The 15,087-nt window shown below is 50.0% G+C and overlaps 1 protein-coding gene across 1 annotated transcript in view; it reads left to right on the forward strand.

Moving 5' to 3' along the window:
- The first annotated feature begins 13,669 nt into the window (after positions 1–13,669).
- The window catches only part of CNIH3 (cornichon family AMPA receptor auxiliary protein 3), a 113,417-nt gene continuing 111,999 nt past the window's right edge, over positions 13,670–15,087 (forward strand). Inside the window, exon 1 of the mRNA XM_051820600.2 lies at positions 13,670–13,825. Coding sequence (XP_051676560.1) covers positions 13,814–13,825 — 12 coding nt within the window. The 5' untranslated portion in view covers positions 13,670–13,813. The remainder of the gene's footprint in view (positions 13,826–15,087) is intronic.

The following is a 15,087-nucleotide window of genomic DNA, read 5'->3' on the forward strand; positions in this document are numbered from 1 at the left end:
CTTGGGTGAAGAAGGCGTCTCAGCTCAAGGGTGGCCCAACAAAGGATAAAATCTGAATTAATACAGAGAGGAGTGGTGAAAACTAACCATGAACCTCCTGTTCATTATAAGAATGTCTGATGATTTGGGGCATCACTAAAAAAGGCTTTAGAGAGATTACCCAGAGGGTGGCATGCAGTACTGGAGGGATTTTTAGAGACCATGTAGCTGAATTTCATGATTCCTAATCAGAGATGACCTTGATAATCACGTGTGGGGTATTTTTTTTTTTTATTTGACAGGTAGAGTTATAGACAATGAGAGAAGAGACAGAAAGGTCTTCATTCCATTGGTTCACTCTCTAAATGGCCGCCACAGCCAGAACTGCGCCGATCCGAAGCCAGGAGCCAGGTGCTTCTTCCTGGTCTCCCACACGGGTGCAGGGGCCCAAGCACTTGGGCCATCCTCCACTGCACTCCCAGGCCACAGCAGAGAGCTGGACTGGAAGAGGAACAACCAGGACTAGAACCAGCGCCCATATGGGATGCCAGCGTCACAGGTGGAGTATTAACCAAGTGAGCCATGGCACCGGCCCTGAGTGTTTTTTTTTTTGTTTTGTTTTTTTTTTTTTTTTTTAAGATTTATTTATTCAGGCTGGTGCCACGGCTCACTAGGCTAATCCTCCACCTGTGGCGCCAGCACACCAGGTTCTGGTCCCAGTCGGGGCGCCAGATTCTGTCCTGGTTGCCCCTCTTCCAGGCTAGCTCTCTGCTATGGTCCGGGAGTGCAGTGGAGGATGGCCCAAGTTCTTGGGCCCTACACCCACATGGGAGACCAGGAGAAGCACCTGGCTCCTGGCTTCAGATCAGTGCGGTACGCCAGCCGCAGCGCGCCGGCTGCGGCAGCCATTGGAGGTTGAACCAACAGCATCGGAAGACCTTTCTCTCTGTCTCTCTCTCTCTCTTACTGTCCACTCTGCCTGTCAAAAAAAAAAAAAAAAAGATTTATTTATTTGACAGAGTTACAGAGAGAGGTAGACACAGAGCGAGAAAGAGGGAGGTCTTCCATCTGCTGGTTCACTCCCCAAATGGCCACAATGGCCAGAGCTGAGGCTATCCAAAGTCAGGAGCCAGGAGCTTCTTCTGGGTCTCCCATGTCGGTACAGGGGCCCAAGCACTTGGACCATCCTCTGCTGTTTTCTCAGTGTATTAGCAGGGATCTGGATCACACCTGGAGCATCCGGGACTTGAACTGGCACCCATATGGGATGCTGGCGCTGCAGTCCGGGGTGTCAACCTGCTATGCCATAGCGCCAGCCCCACCTGTGGAGTATTTTAAACCACCCAGCTGGGGACCCCATCACTAGAGATTCTGGCCCAGGAGGGCTGGGGTAGAGTCTCAGGAATCTACTTGGAGAGAGCTCTTCAGCTAATTTTGTTGCATTCCATGGTTTAAAAAAAAAAAAAAAAACCTGAAAAGGGATGGGGCTGAAAGAGCCTACTTTTAATGTAATGGGAGTTGGATTTAGGGTGAAGACAAGAGAGGTGAATAAGAAGGATTGAATTCCAAGGCCGGCGCTGTGGCTCACTAGGCTAATCCTCCGCCTGTGGCGCCAGCACACCAGGTTCTAGTCCCGGTCGGGGCGCCAGATTCTGTCCCGGTTGCCCCTCTTCCAGGCCAGCTCTCTGCTGTGGCCAGGGAGTGCAGTGGAGGATGGCCCAAGTGCTTGGGCCCTGCACCCCATGGGAGACCAGGAGAAGCACCTGGCTCCTGCCATCGGATCAGTGCGGTGCGCTGGCTGCAGTGCGCCAGCCGCGGCAGCCGTTGGAGGGTGAACCAACGGCAAAGGAAGACCTTTCTCTCTGTCTCTCTCTCTCACTGTCCACTCTGCCTGTCAAAAAAAAAAAAAAAAAAAAAAAAAAAAAAAAAGGATTGAATTCCAAAGATTTGGTAAAACAGGAATAAGCAGGTTGTGGACTGAACTAGACCATTCCTTCCTACAGCATATATGATGTTCTGGACCATCCCTCACTCCCTGTGTGTCTTCCAGATTAGCACTCCCTGGGTTCTCCAGCTCGCAGTTGTATTAGCCTCACTTATTTCTCTTAAAGATTTATTTATTTAATTTGAAAGGCAGACCTAGAGAGAGAGAGACAGAGAGAACGAGAATCTTCCATCTGCTGGTTCACTTCCCAAATGGCCTCAATGGCTGGAGCTGCACTGATCCAAAGCCAGGAGCCAAGAGCTTCTTCCATGTCTCCCACATGGGTGCAGGGGCCCAAGCACTTGGGGCATCTTTGGCTGCTTTCCCAAGCCGTAGCAGAGAGCTGGATCAGAAGTGGAACAGCCAGGACTTGAACTGGTGCCCATGTGGGATACCGGTGCCGCAGGCTGTGGCTTTACCCACTACACCACAGTGCCGGCCCCATTTGCCTCACTTATAATCATTTCCTGGGAAATTGTTCCACTGACTACACAGTCCTTTGTGAAATTTATACAGTTTTTTCAAAGGATATTTTTGCACACTATTATTGCTGACATTGCCATTATTTGTAGTGTTTTAAAAGCTATTTTATTATAATTTCCGGTTTCATTTTCGTTCTGTTCTCTCCTTTAAAAGAGAGCTGTACTATACAGAACAAGAGCATTAGCGGAAAATCCCCAAGTTTCTATTGCCTAGCGATGCACAAACTTGTGGGCACTGCCAGTCCCATTTGTCCTTGAATGTCCTTAGAGTAACGGGAGACTCAGGGACGGTATTATGCCTAGCAGTATTTAAGACAGCAAGGTACTTCCTGATTTTGAAAACACTGAATTTAAGTTATTGGGACTAGGGAAAACAATTGGTTCTATCAAAAACCCTTTACCCCATAGCCGACAGTGTTTTGCTAAAAGACAGAGAAAATGCTGATAGGAACCCTTCCTTTCTGGGAGGCTGATTCTTTTTGTCATGGAACAAAGACTGGTAAAAATATTCACATTTGCAGGCATCAGGATGGCAAATCTTGAAAGTGATGAACAAACGTATTTGTCATTTGGGATGCATTTTTTTGCTATGTGATTCAACATTCTGATTTGCCTTGACCACTTTGGAAAATGAAGCGTTTCCTGGTTGTGAAACAGTCTGTCCTCTGTTTTGTGGCCAAGCTGAGTATGCGGCGTTTTTCTCAAGCTTAGTGTTCAATAAGAGCATGGGAATCTCGGAAAGGCCATCGTGGGTTGGCTCAGCGTTGAGTGTTCCGAGTACAGGACCAAGGGGTGTGTGGTTAGGATGAATTCCCAGTTAGCATCTTTGCTGGCGCGAGTCGTGGCCCTGTGCCAGAGACTCCTGTGCCTGTGAACGAATGGAAAAAAATCAGGGATGAAGGAGAGGGAGTTTTCAGAAACTGCATAGTGTCTGGTTGGTTGTATTTAAGACTCCCACAGTGTAAATTAATTCAGATGGAAATATCTACCCAGAGAACCAGGAATTCGACAGGCAGAGGTGTCTGCCAACATGTCCTGGGGAATTAGCGAGATTTTTGCACTTCCTTCATTCTGCTGGAAGCGCTCAGCAACACTTACTTATTTCTTACTTCTGACTTGCTGATGCTGATGGGAGGAGTTAAAAACCACTGAGGGGCCAACGCTATGGTGTAGCGGGTAAAGCCGCCGCTTGCAGTGCCAGCATCCCTTATGGTTGCCGGTTCAAGTCCCAGCTGCTCCACTTCTGATCCAGCTCTCTGCTATGGCCTGGGAAAGCAGTGGAGATGGACCAAGTGCTTGGGCCCCTGTACCCATGTGGGAGACCCGGAAGAAGCTCCTGGCTTCAGACTGGCCCAGCTCCAGCTGTTGTGGCCATTTCAGGAGTAAACCAGTGGATGGAAGACCTCTCTCTATCTATATATCTATATCTATATACCTATATATCTGTATCTATATCTATATCTATATATCTGCCTCTGCCTCTTTGTAACTCTGCCTTTCAAATAAGTAAGTAAATCTTTAAAAAATTTTTAAAAACACCTGGCACTGTGGCACAAAGGGTTAAAGCCCTGGCCTGCAGCACCAGCATCCCATATGGACGCTGGTTGCTCTACTTCTGATCCAGCTCCCTGCTACTGTGCCTGGAAAAGCAGCAGAGGATGGCCCAGGTGCTTGGGAGACCTGGAAGAAACTCCTGACTCCTGGTTTCAGATCAGCTCAGCCATGGCCATTTGGGGAGTAAACCAGCGGGTGGAAGACCTCTCTCACTCTGTGTCTCTACCTCTCTGTAACTCTTCAAATAAAATCAATCTTAGAAAACAAAACAAAACAAAACAGTACCAAGGTTTGACGGCCAGCCTGGATGCTTCTGGTCTTCATCCTGTAGGTGATTTAGTACAAAGCCTTGGTCCTCGCCGCTAGTGCCTCTGCTCTCCCAGCCACTGGTCTCTGGGCTGTGAAGTCGTTTCTGTTCTTTTCTGTTCTGGGGACAGTTAGTCCAGGCTCCTCTGCAAAGCCCAGGGTTTGGGACTTCCTGGGTTTGAGTCCTGAGCCCACCGTTTCCCAGCTGTGGGTCCTGTGCAGTTACATAACTTCTCTGGGTCCCTCTTGGTCGTAGAAATGCTCTGTGGGGAGAGCTTGTTGTGAGGAGAGGAGTTTCTTGGCGGCTCATTTCCTGAGAGGAGGAGAGACCCCGGGCCGATGGAGCCGGGCTGTCCTGGCCATGGCTCTCTGGCCTGCACACCAGGACGCCGTCTCAGCTGGCGAACTTCCAGTTCTGCAGGTCTTGGGTACTGAACTATAAAACGGCCTGTTTGTATCTGCAGAGCTTGACTGTCAGGCTCCTCCTGTCTCCCTCCAGGAGACAGTATCCATAGGTGTCTGTCTTCAGAGAGTAGAGAGCAGCGTTCAGAGCTCAGACTTCAGAGTCCAGTAGAAGTGGGCGGAATCCTAGCTGCCCTGCCATGTGCCGTGCGACCCTGCCCGGGCAGGTGCCTCACCTCTCAGAGTCTCGGCTTCCCCACGGCTGGCGTGAGGACGGCAGGTCCCACGTTGCAGAGCAGGGGAGTTAGAGGAGCTGGCACGTGGCAAGTGCTTGCACAGGATCTGGTGCTCAGGAAGCAGTCCGCATCGATTATTAATAGCCCCTATTTATAAACTCTTTCAGGGAACACGTAAACACTCAAGCTGTCGTGATCTGGTGGTGGTGATGACATCCCTTGCTCACTCAGATGAGACTTCCAGGGCTTGTTTTTGTGCCAGGGTACAAGCTGCTTTCATTCCGTGTGTGTGTGTGTGTACATATGTATGTGTGTGCACACACTTTGATCTTTCTAATGGCTTCAGGCATGCTTCATGTAAATGGAGAAAATGGAACCCGCTTTTAAAAGGTGAGATTCTGGTGAAACACACAGGGTAGAAGGTGAGGGAGGCAGAGTTCAATGAGAAGGGGAGGGGCAGGTGGGGCACGTTGCAGCCGGTGCCCGAGAGAACACTGATCCGAGCCGTCATGTTCAGACGGTGCAAAATTAGAATCAGCATTCATCTTGCCAGTCACAGACTCATTGCTGTAGGGTCAGACTTAGTAGCCTTGGATTTTCTCCAGGAGCAGTGCCCCCACCAGTGGCTGGAAACATGCTTCACATCTGATGGGAAAGCTCAGGCCCTCACAGTTCCTGTTGGAGTTAAGAAATCAGAAGAAATACTGGCATCCCAGAAGGACCATGTTACTGATGACACCCAATGCTGTCCGTTGATGGCCTGTTCTCAGGAGGACAAGTGGCTGACCCCGGAAACCAGGTTTGAGACGCGAAGTTGGGAGGGCGTGGGTTTTTCACACCCCATCCCGCACCACTGAGCACCCCCCCACTCCAGCTGCCATGACAGCCGCCTTCTAAGCAGTATCGTGCAAATGCATGACACATCTCCAGGTGTGGAAGGAGCAGGGCTCAGAACTAAATAGGGTGTTTCCAACAAAGGCTCATTGTTTGTGATCTGTTTACAGTGCCTGCTTAGCAGTGCTAATAATAGGAAAATCGCTTCATTTCCGCAGGCGGCGTGCGCGGGGAGATGGCATTCAGACGAGTGGGGAAGGCAAGCAGGAAGTTGCGTCCCATTAGCCTGCCTCCCTGGCCCAGGACCCGGGCATAGTCAGTTCTGCGCTTGCCCCCTCCAGCTCCGCTGTGACACCTGCTCAGCAAAAACGCGGCTTCTTCGTTTGCTGTGTTCCAGCCACACCTGGTCATCAGGTGAGGACTTACACACATCTGTAGGGCAGGGGGAAGTGAGATGATGCCCAAAATTGCAGAGCTTGAGGGTGATCCACTGGTCAGCCATTCAAGCCACTTACAGATACCTGCACTGAACCTACAGAGCCAGTGTTAGCTCCCTCCGCAGACACCTGCACCTCTCTGCTGCTGCTCTTATGAGATAACACATGCTGCCTGTGCGTCTCTGTTGCATTTTGAGCCTGCTTCCTTTAGCTGAATAGATGGACGGTCCTGGACTGCGGCTGACTCATCATCTAGGGCAGGACTTGAGTAAAGTTGACTACGATCCTCGACAGCCCTTGGTAACTGTATTCACTCACTGAATATGTATTGGGCTTATCATATGCCAGGTGCTGGGGTGGAGGCTAGGGGTTCAAGGATGAATAACAGAGTCTTTAATGTCAAGGACCTCCCAGGGAGACAGACATGGAACTGATGTGGGCAGGGAGGTAGCCAGCAAGGAGGAGCTGAGGACTGCTAGCACCTGTGCTGTAGCTCCTGAAAGCATTGCCCCAGCCCCAGCCCCTTCTGTGCAGACAGCACCTGGCGCCAGCTAAAAACATCCAGTATGGCTGCAGGCTGCATCCTTGTGATGACCTTCAGTTCATTATGATGAAATTACCATGGCTGGGGCCAGTACTGTGGCGCAGTGGGTTAACACCCTGGTCTGAAGTGCCGGCATCCCATATGGGTGCTGGTTCGAGACCTGGCTGCTCCATTTCCAATCCAGCTCTCTGCTGTGGCCTGGGAAAGCAGTAGAAGATGACCCAAGTTCTGGGGCCCCTGCACCCTCGTGGGAGACCTGGAAGAGGCTCCTGGCTTCAGATCGGCGCAGCTCCGGGCATTGTGGCCAATTGGGGAGTGAACCATCGGATGGAAAATCTCTCTATCTCTCTCTCCCTCTGCCTCTCCTCTCTCTGTGTAACTCTGACTTTCAAATAAATAAATAGATCTTTAAAAAAAAAAAAAAAGAAATTACCATGGCCGACACTCCCAATTCCATCATGCACCTGCTGCCATGACACTTCTGAGATTTCAAAAAAAGTACTCAAGCCCTGCCCAAACCCTACCTTCTGTTCTTCTTTTAATATTCAATTAACACTGCCCCAGACACACCCCCTATGCCTTCAGATCACTTTAAATGATGGCTTCCAACCTTGTTGACTGCAGCTCTCTCTCCTGGGTTTGCCTGCACTCCTTCCTGAGTGTCTACGTTCACTTTGTTCTTTTCTTTTTTTCAACAGCCAGAGCTGAGCTGATCTGAAGCCAGGAGCCACGAGCTTCCTCCAGGTCTCCCACGTGGGTGCAGGGGCCCAAGGACTTGGGCCATCTTCTGCTTTCCCGGGCCATAGCAGAGAGCTGGATTGGAAGAGGAGCAGCCAGGATTCGAACTGGTACCCATATGGGATACTGGTGCTGCAGGCTGCGGCTTTAACCCACTGCGCCACAGCGCCAGCCCCAAGTGTCTACATTCACTTTGACTGCAAATAAAGCTTAGTTCCCTGCTCACCTTGACCTTCACCTTTCTTGTGTGGAGACATGAGCCTGGACCAAGCCTAGCCAGGAGTCACGCCACAACAGAAAGAGTTTTTTTTTTTTTTAAATATTTATTTATATATTTGAGAGCCAAAATTACAGAGAGGGAGAGAGAAGGAGGGAGAGAATATCTTCCATCCACTGGTTCACTCCCTCCCCCAGTGTCTGAGCCAGACTGATGCCAGGAGCCTGGAACTCCATTCTGGTCTCCCATGTGAGTGCAGGACTCAAGCACTTGGGCCATCTTCCATCGCCTTTTCAGGAGCATTAGCAAGGGGCTGCATGGGAAATGCTGCCAGGATTCAAACCAGTGCCCATATGGGACAGTAGTGTTGCAGGTGGCAGCTTAACCCACTACACAGCAAAGCTGGCCCCAGAAAGAGTTGAGTCATATGCAGGGTGGTATCCCACCTGTATAGAATTCCACCTGGAGTTGTGACATTCATAAAATTCATTGAGACAGAAAGTGAAAGGTGTCCAGGGAGGAATGGGAAGCGCTTGTCAGTGCGTGCGGAATTTGAGTTGGGAAGATGGAGAAGGTCTGCAGGTGGTGGTGATGCTTGTACAGCAAGGTGGACGTGCCGAGTGCCGCTGAGCTGTACATGTAAAACCGGACAAGCTGGGGAATTTCCGTTATGGGTATCTGGCCACAGCCCAGCAAAACCAAACAGGGTGGTGAGGGAGTGCCCTGCAGCCTCACGACAAGTGACCCCTGGAGTCCACGCCTGGCTCTGGCCCTGCCGCTGTAGCTCTGTGCCCCTGCTTGTCTGTGAGGGGCTTGGGCAGGGGCGGGAATCAGACCTGGTGGGGGGGCAGCAGTGTCTTACATAAGCCCTGCGAGAGGCTGCTTCCTGGCGCACTGCCTTTTCCAGAAGCTCTGCGTTCCGTCCACAGTGCGTCCTGGTCTGTGTTCTTTCATGTGGTGGTGGGTAGCCCCACGTCGCTACCCAAGGAGGCTCAGGAGAACAAAGTTGCTTATCCTCACAGGCCCTAAGTGCAGGAGGCATGGCCTGCGGGACCAACCGTCAGAGGTCGTCTCTAGTTGTCTGAAACTAGGCTCTAGGATGAGGGAGGCAGAGAAAAACTCCCTCCTGGGGTGTGCAGGCCAGCTGGAGGAGGTGTGGCTCTGTACTGGTTAGTTTGCATGTCCAAAGCATGCCCCAGGCTAGCCCTTTGCAAGCTTTAAGATTGAGTAGCCCAAGGCCGGTGCTGTGGTGCAGCGGGTTTAGCTGCTGTCTGTAGTGTTGGCATCCCAAATGGGTGCCAGTGGAAGATGGCCCAAGTGTGCGGGCTCCTGCACCTATGTGAGAGACCTGGATGAAGCTCCTGGCTTTGGCCTGGCTCAGCTCTGGCCATTGAGACCATCTGGGGGAGTGAACCAGCAGGTGGAAGATCTCTCTCTCTGTCTCTGCCTCTGTCTCTCTCTCTCTCTTCCCTCCTCTCTCCCTGTACCTCTTACTTTCAAATAAATAAATAAATAAATAGATCTTAAAAAAGAAAAAGAGGCTGGCGCTGCGGCTTCACTTGGCTAATCCTCTGCCTGCGGCGCCAGCACCCCGGGTTCTAGTCCCGGTTGGGGCACTGGATTCTGTGCTGGTTGCTCCTCTTCCAGTCCAGCTCTCTGCTGTGGCCCAGGAAGGCAGTGGAGGATGGCCCAAGTGCTTGGGCCCTGCACCCGCATGGGAGACCAGGAGGAAGCACCTGGCTCCTGGCTTTGGGTCACCTCAGCATGCCGGCTGTGGCGGCCATTTGAGGGGTGAACCAACGGAAAAAGGAAGACCTTTCTGTCTCTCTCTCTCTCTCACTGTCTAACTCTGCCTGTCAAAAAAAAAAAAAAAAAAAGGAAAGAAAGAGTAGCCTAAGGAAGGGCAGCCTCTTCCCAGCCAGAAAGGCTTTTAACGTGTTAAAACAGCAACATTTATAGAAAACAACACAATAAGCAGTAAGTGTACCACAATGAAGAACTTTTGCAATAGGGACAGGTGTGTGCACAGAGACTGAGCCACTGCCTGGAAGCTCGCAAACCATATGGGAGTGCCTGCTTCCTGCTAATGCACCTGGGAGGCAGCAGGTGATGGCTCAAGTGCTTGTGTTCCTGCCAACCCAGTGCACTGAGGTGTGGGCTCCTGGCTTGGCCCGCCCAGCCCTGGCTGTTGCAGGCACTTGGAGAGTAAACTAGTCGATGCGAGATCTCTGCCTGTCTGCCTGCCTTTGAAATAAAATAAAAAAAAATTTTTTTTTCAAAAAAAGAACTTTTGGAATAGTCTATCGTTGCACTACATCTCCAAACTTGGTTGTATAGAACAAGTCACCGTTTGCCGTGGGCTCAGCCAGTGCCAGGCACTCCTGGCTGCTACACGGGCCCAGTGGTTTGTAGTCAGTTGGCCGCTTGACTGGGCTGTGGGTGGCACCTTGGGAGCATGACTGAGGCACCTGCAGACCAGCTGGGTCTCTCTTTGTCCTTGTGGAGTATCACGTTTAATGACTTGTATTTCCTTTTATTAATTTTTGATCACCTTCAATCCATGGAGCTTTGCAAACAGCTCTGGCAAAGCAGAAGCCTTTAATAAATAGAAAACTTAAACATTCATTATGGCTTTTACATAATTTATTAGATCATTTAATAATTTATCCTTTGATTTATTATAGATATTTAAGTTATTATACAGATTTAATATATTCATATTTACCTGATCATTTAATCATTTTACATAATTTACCTGATATCCTAATAACCTTAGAACTTAAAATTTTTGTCTCAAGTGATAGATCCTGTTTCTTTGCTTCTACAGTTTCTTTTACTTATCCTTACAGGCTTAATTATCTTTGTTGTTGTTCATCAAATTAAATTGATTTAACAGAAGCACTTCCTATAAGGCTATAGAAACAATAGATATCACTATTAGAATACTATGTATTAAGGCTAACTCTCTAAATTCTTCAGTTTCCAAAATTTTTTAAAGTTTTCATATTTTTAAGATTTATTTGAAAGGCAGAACAACAGAAAGAGATAAAGAGAATGAGAGAGAGAGAGATCTTCCATCCTCTGATTCGCTCCCCAAATGCCCATAGCAGCTGGGGCTGGGCCAGGCCAAGGCCAGGAGGCAGGAATTCCCTCCAGGTCTCCCGTGTGGGTGACAGGGACCCGTACTGGAGCCATCACCTGCTGCCTCCCAGGGTGCACATTAGCAGGAAGCTGGATTTGAGTCAGAGTCGGGACTCTGATACAGGACGCAGGCATCCCAAGTGGCAGCTTTACTCTCAGGGCCACAACACCTGCCCTGTTTTCCAAAGGTTTGCTCTCAATTCACAAGTTGTACTAAAGCGAATATAAACTTTCCAGGTTCTCTTTGCAGTATAGGATTACAGTCCATTAGGATTCAAATACTCCTTCCATCTTTATCTTCAATTCCCAGATATCAGAGAAATTATTTCTCTCTCTGTTTATTTCATCTATGTTAAGTTTTGTGCACTGAATTATGTTCCCTCCCTGCAAATTCATATTGAATCCCTAACCCCTCACGCAGCAGCTGTATTTGGAGAAAGGACCCAGACAGATAAAGGTTAGGAGGAGTCAAAAGGTTGGGAGCTTAACCTGAAAGGAGGGGGAAAGAGACCAGCTCTCCGCCTGCCTCCAGGTGTGCCCAGAAGAAAGGCCCCGCGAAGACACCCTGAGTAGGTGGCCGTCTGCGTCCCACACGTTGCATCGCCGCATCGCTGGGCTGCTCAGTCAGTGGTGGCAGTGAGGCAGCCCAGGCAGGCGGCACAGCGGCTGATCGGATGCTTAGGAAGCCAATCAAAGCCAGCGACTTGGCTAACATTCTTCAGGGCATCATCCCCAGGTAATTGAATACAATGGCTTCGTGTCAAATTACAGACAACTTGGAAATGTTCCCACAGTTGTGGCTGAAACGCCAGACGTTCCTTGCAGAGAGTGCGGACAGTAGCACGGCCTGAACCACAGGCTTTCGTGAAAACACGCCTCATGGATGCCGTGTTCCTGGAGCTCCCACGATGCAGTCTGGTGAGTTATCTCAGGGATGAGTCCTTCCACCCACACAGGAGCAACCAGGCTGGAAATTTCTCATGTAAAATAAATTATTAAAATGTTTTTATGTGCAGTTTCATTGAAAATGAATATTTTGCTTTTTTTTTTTAAAGATTTTGTTTATTTAACAGAGTTACAGTGAGAGGGAGAGATAGAGAAAGAGAGGTCTTCCATCTGCTGGTTCACTCCAACGGTCGGAGCTGGGCCGATCCTCAGCCAGGAGCCAAGAGCTTCTTCCAGGTCTCCCATGGGGGTGCAGGGGCCCAAGGACTTGGACCATCTTCTACTGCTTTCTCAGGCCGTAGCAGAGAGCTGGATTGGAAGTGGAGCAGCCAGGACTTGAACCAGCACCCATTTGGGATGCAGGTGCCACAGGCAGAGGATTAATCTGCTGCATCACAACCCTGGCCCCTTTGCTATGCTGATTTATAGTTTCTCAAATAACTTTATTTCTAATTTAGTTGACATGTTTTCCAACAAGTGGGACCATGAATTTAGAATACAAAGTATGCTTGTATCAATATTATTTTTTAATGGCTATTGAATATTTCATGTTTGAAAATGCTTGATTATATTTAAGTACATACTGAATGGTTTTAACATTTTTAAGGGTACTGTCTTGATTGTTTTGTTAACATTTTGTTAGATTTCTTTTCAAATGCATGGAACTGACTTTTGTAGATTTATTTATTTTTATTTGAAAGGCAGAGTGGCAGAGAGGGAGAGTGAGAGGGAGCTTCCATCTGCTGGAGCTTCCATCTGCTGTTCACTCCCCAGATGGCTGCAGCAGCCAAGGTTGGGTCAGGCCAAAGCCAGGAGCCAGGAACTCCATCTGGGTCTCCCATGCGGGTGGCACGGGCTTGAGTATTTGGGCCATCTTCCGCCGCCTTCCCAGGAACATTAGCAGGGAGCTGGATCAGCAGTGGAGCAGCTAGGACTCAAACCAGTACGGACTGGTGGCTCCACCAGTGGCTGGCTTAACCTGCTGTGCCACAGCACTGGGCCCTGAAATGCATCTTTTGAATGTCTTGCCTCGATAATTTAAATTCGTTAATTAAGCCATGAGCTTTTAAAGAGTGAGATTGCCATTCTGATGAATATGGATATTGAAGGGGAAAATAATGTTTTTTTTTTCTCCAGCCTTTGTAAGTTGGTAGCTGGGAGGGACCCCACTAACCAAAGACAGATTTATGAGAGAAGAACAGACAGAGGTTTGTGGACTTGCGTGCTTCAAGTGTGCCTAGCAGACACCCAGAGAACGATGGCTCTTTAAGAGCTGGCTTTGAATTCCAGTTTATGTGGCACCGAAAAACCAAAACATCTATTTGTAGAGCAAGACAGAGGAGAAGGGCTTGCAGCCTGCAGGGGCAGCGAGTCGGGGTTGAGGGCAGATAAAGGTTGGTTGTTAAAGCTAGCCCCATGCGGATTCCTCTGCTCCCATCTCTAGACCAATACGGGTTCGAGCTGTCTGCGGTGGGTGACTTTTGCTCTTCTTGGTAGGAGGTGGGGCAGGACCCTCAATGTCATGCTAACTCTGTGTCCTGCTCTCAGGCAAACAGAGGCCAGAGAACTTTCCTCGTCTGCGTCCTCACTGCCTTTAGCTCGGCAGCCCTTCGTGATTCGGGGTGACGTATTATGGTTGCCTGCCACGTCTTCCAACCGTTAATTTTGAGCACTGGTTGCATCCAGTGCCTCCGTCAGTGGCACTGGAGAGACACTCATGTTTTTGTTAAAACAATAGAAGTGTTTGGTGTTGAAGAAATGCAATGTTGTTTCGCACTGATTCTTGCACCAGTATGTGAGCCATTAGGAAGCTGCACTGGGCTGCAGTGCGTTCTCAGTATCGCTGCTTGCGTTCTGCAGGTGTGCAATCGCCAACGGAGCTCTGACAAACGCAGCTGCAGGGCTGGGTGTTTGGCCGAGCTCGGCGAAGCCCCCAGTCGAGAAGCCCATACCCTACACTGCAGTTGCCCGGGGTTGATGCCCAGCTCTGGTTCCCGACTCCTGCTTCCTGCTGATGGCAACCCTGGTGAGAAGTTGGGTCCCTGCCACCCATGTGGGAGACCTGGATGGAGTTGCTGGCTTCTGGCGTGGGCACCCCCTGCTGGCCATTGTGGGCATTTGGAGAGTGAGCCACCTGACGGGAGCTCTAGAGTTGCTTTATTCTGACTGCACTTTATTTATAAACTCTTAAATGTATAGATATCGAAACACTGCATTTAGAAGGTACACAAAAGAAATTACAGTATACAACTGTGCAACACACAGTCCAGTACCGCCCGGATTCGGATCACGCAGAATCAGCGGCAGCCACGTGATTTCAGGGCAGTGACAAACCTGATGCGCACGCGCGGCAGGGCGCGCCTGTGCGAAACAAGCATACCCGAGGCCCGTGTGTCAGTGGTTTTTCCCGTGACAATCAGCCTGAATGAATGAGTTTAATTTAGAATTTAATAATTAATTTCACTGTGGACTGCAGTAGCCATTACATTATTTACTGATCGGAATCGAAGTCTTTTAATAGTGTAAGAATTGCTGGCCGGCGCTGCGGCTCACTAGGCTAATCCGCCTGCGGCGCCAGCACCCCGGGTTCTAGTCCCGGTCGGGGCACCGGATTCTGTCCCGGTTGCCCCTCTTCCAGGCCAGCTCTCTGCTGTGGCCAGGGAGTGCAGTGGAGGGTGGCCCAACTGCTTGGGCCCTGCACCCACCTGGAAGACCAGGGGAAGCACCTGGCTCCTGGCTTTGGATCAGGGTGGTGCGTGGGCTGCAGCGCGCCGGCCGCAGCAGCCACTGGGGGGTGAACCAACGGAAAAAAGGAAGACCTTTCTCTCTGTCTCTCTCACTGTCCATTCTGCCTGTCAAAAAAAAAAAAAAAAGAAGAAGAAGAAGAAGAAGAAGAAGAAGAAGAAGAAGAAGAAGAATTGCGGCACTTGTGAATGTCAGGGGAATACATTCTAAGGTGAGAAGTGGAAGATCTCGGAAGACCAAGGTTCTGTCCGGAGTGGGGAGAGGTGGCGCTGTTAGAAGAGACCCTGGGAATGCCCCTGAGGGGGTTGGCTGGGCAAGGACTGGAAAGGCTTTTTTGCCAAGAGCCAGAGGAAAGCAAGGAAGCATTTCCTACAGACAGGAAAGAGGCTGAGGTCGAGGCTCCCATGCCCGGATGGGCGCCCGCAAGTCCCTCAGAGAAGGGGGTGGGGGTGGGGGGTGCTGCCAGGGAGGCTGGAGCCCAGCAGGGCGGAGAGCAGCGGGCCAGCGGTGAGACAACGGAGGACCAGGCCCACAGAGGAGGGG

This window comes from Oryctolagus cuniculus, chromosome 13 (assembly GCF_964237555.1).
Source record: "Oryctolagus cuniculus chromosome 13, mOryCun1.1, whole genome shotgun sequence".
In the NCBI taxonomy this organism is placed as follows: Eukaryota; Metazoa; Chordata; class Mammalia; order Lagomorpha; family Leporidae; genus Oryctolagus; species Oryctolagus cuniculus.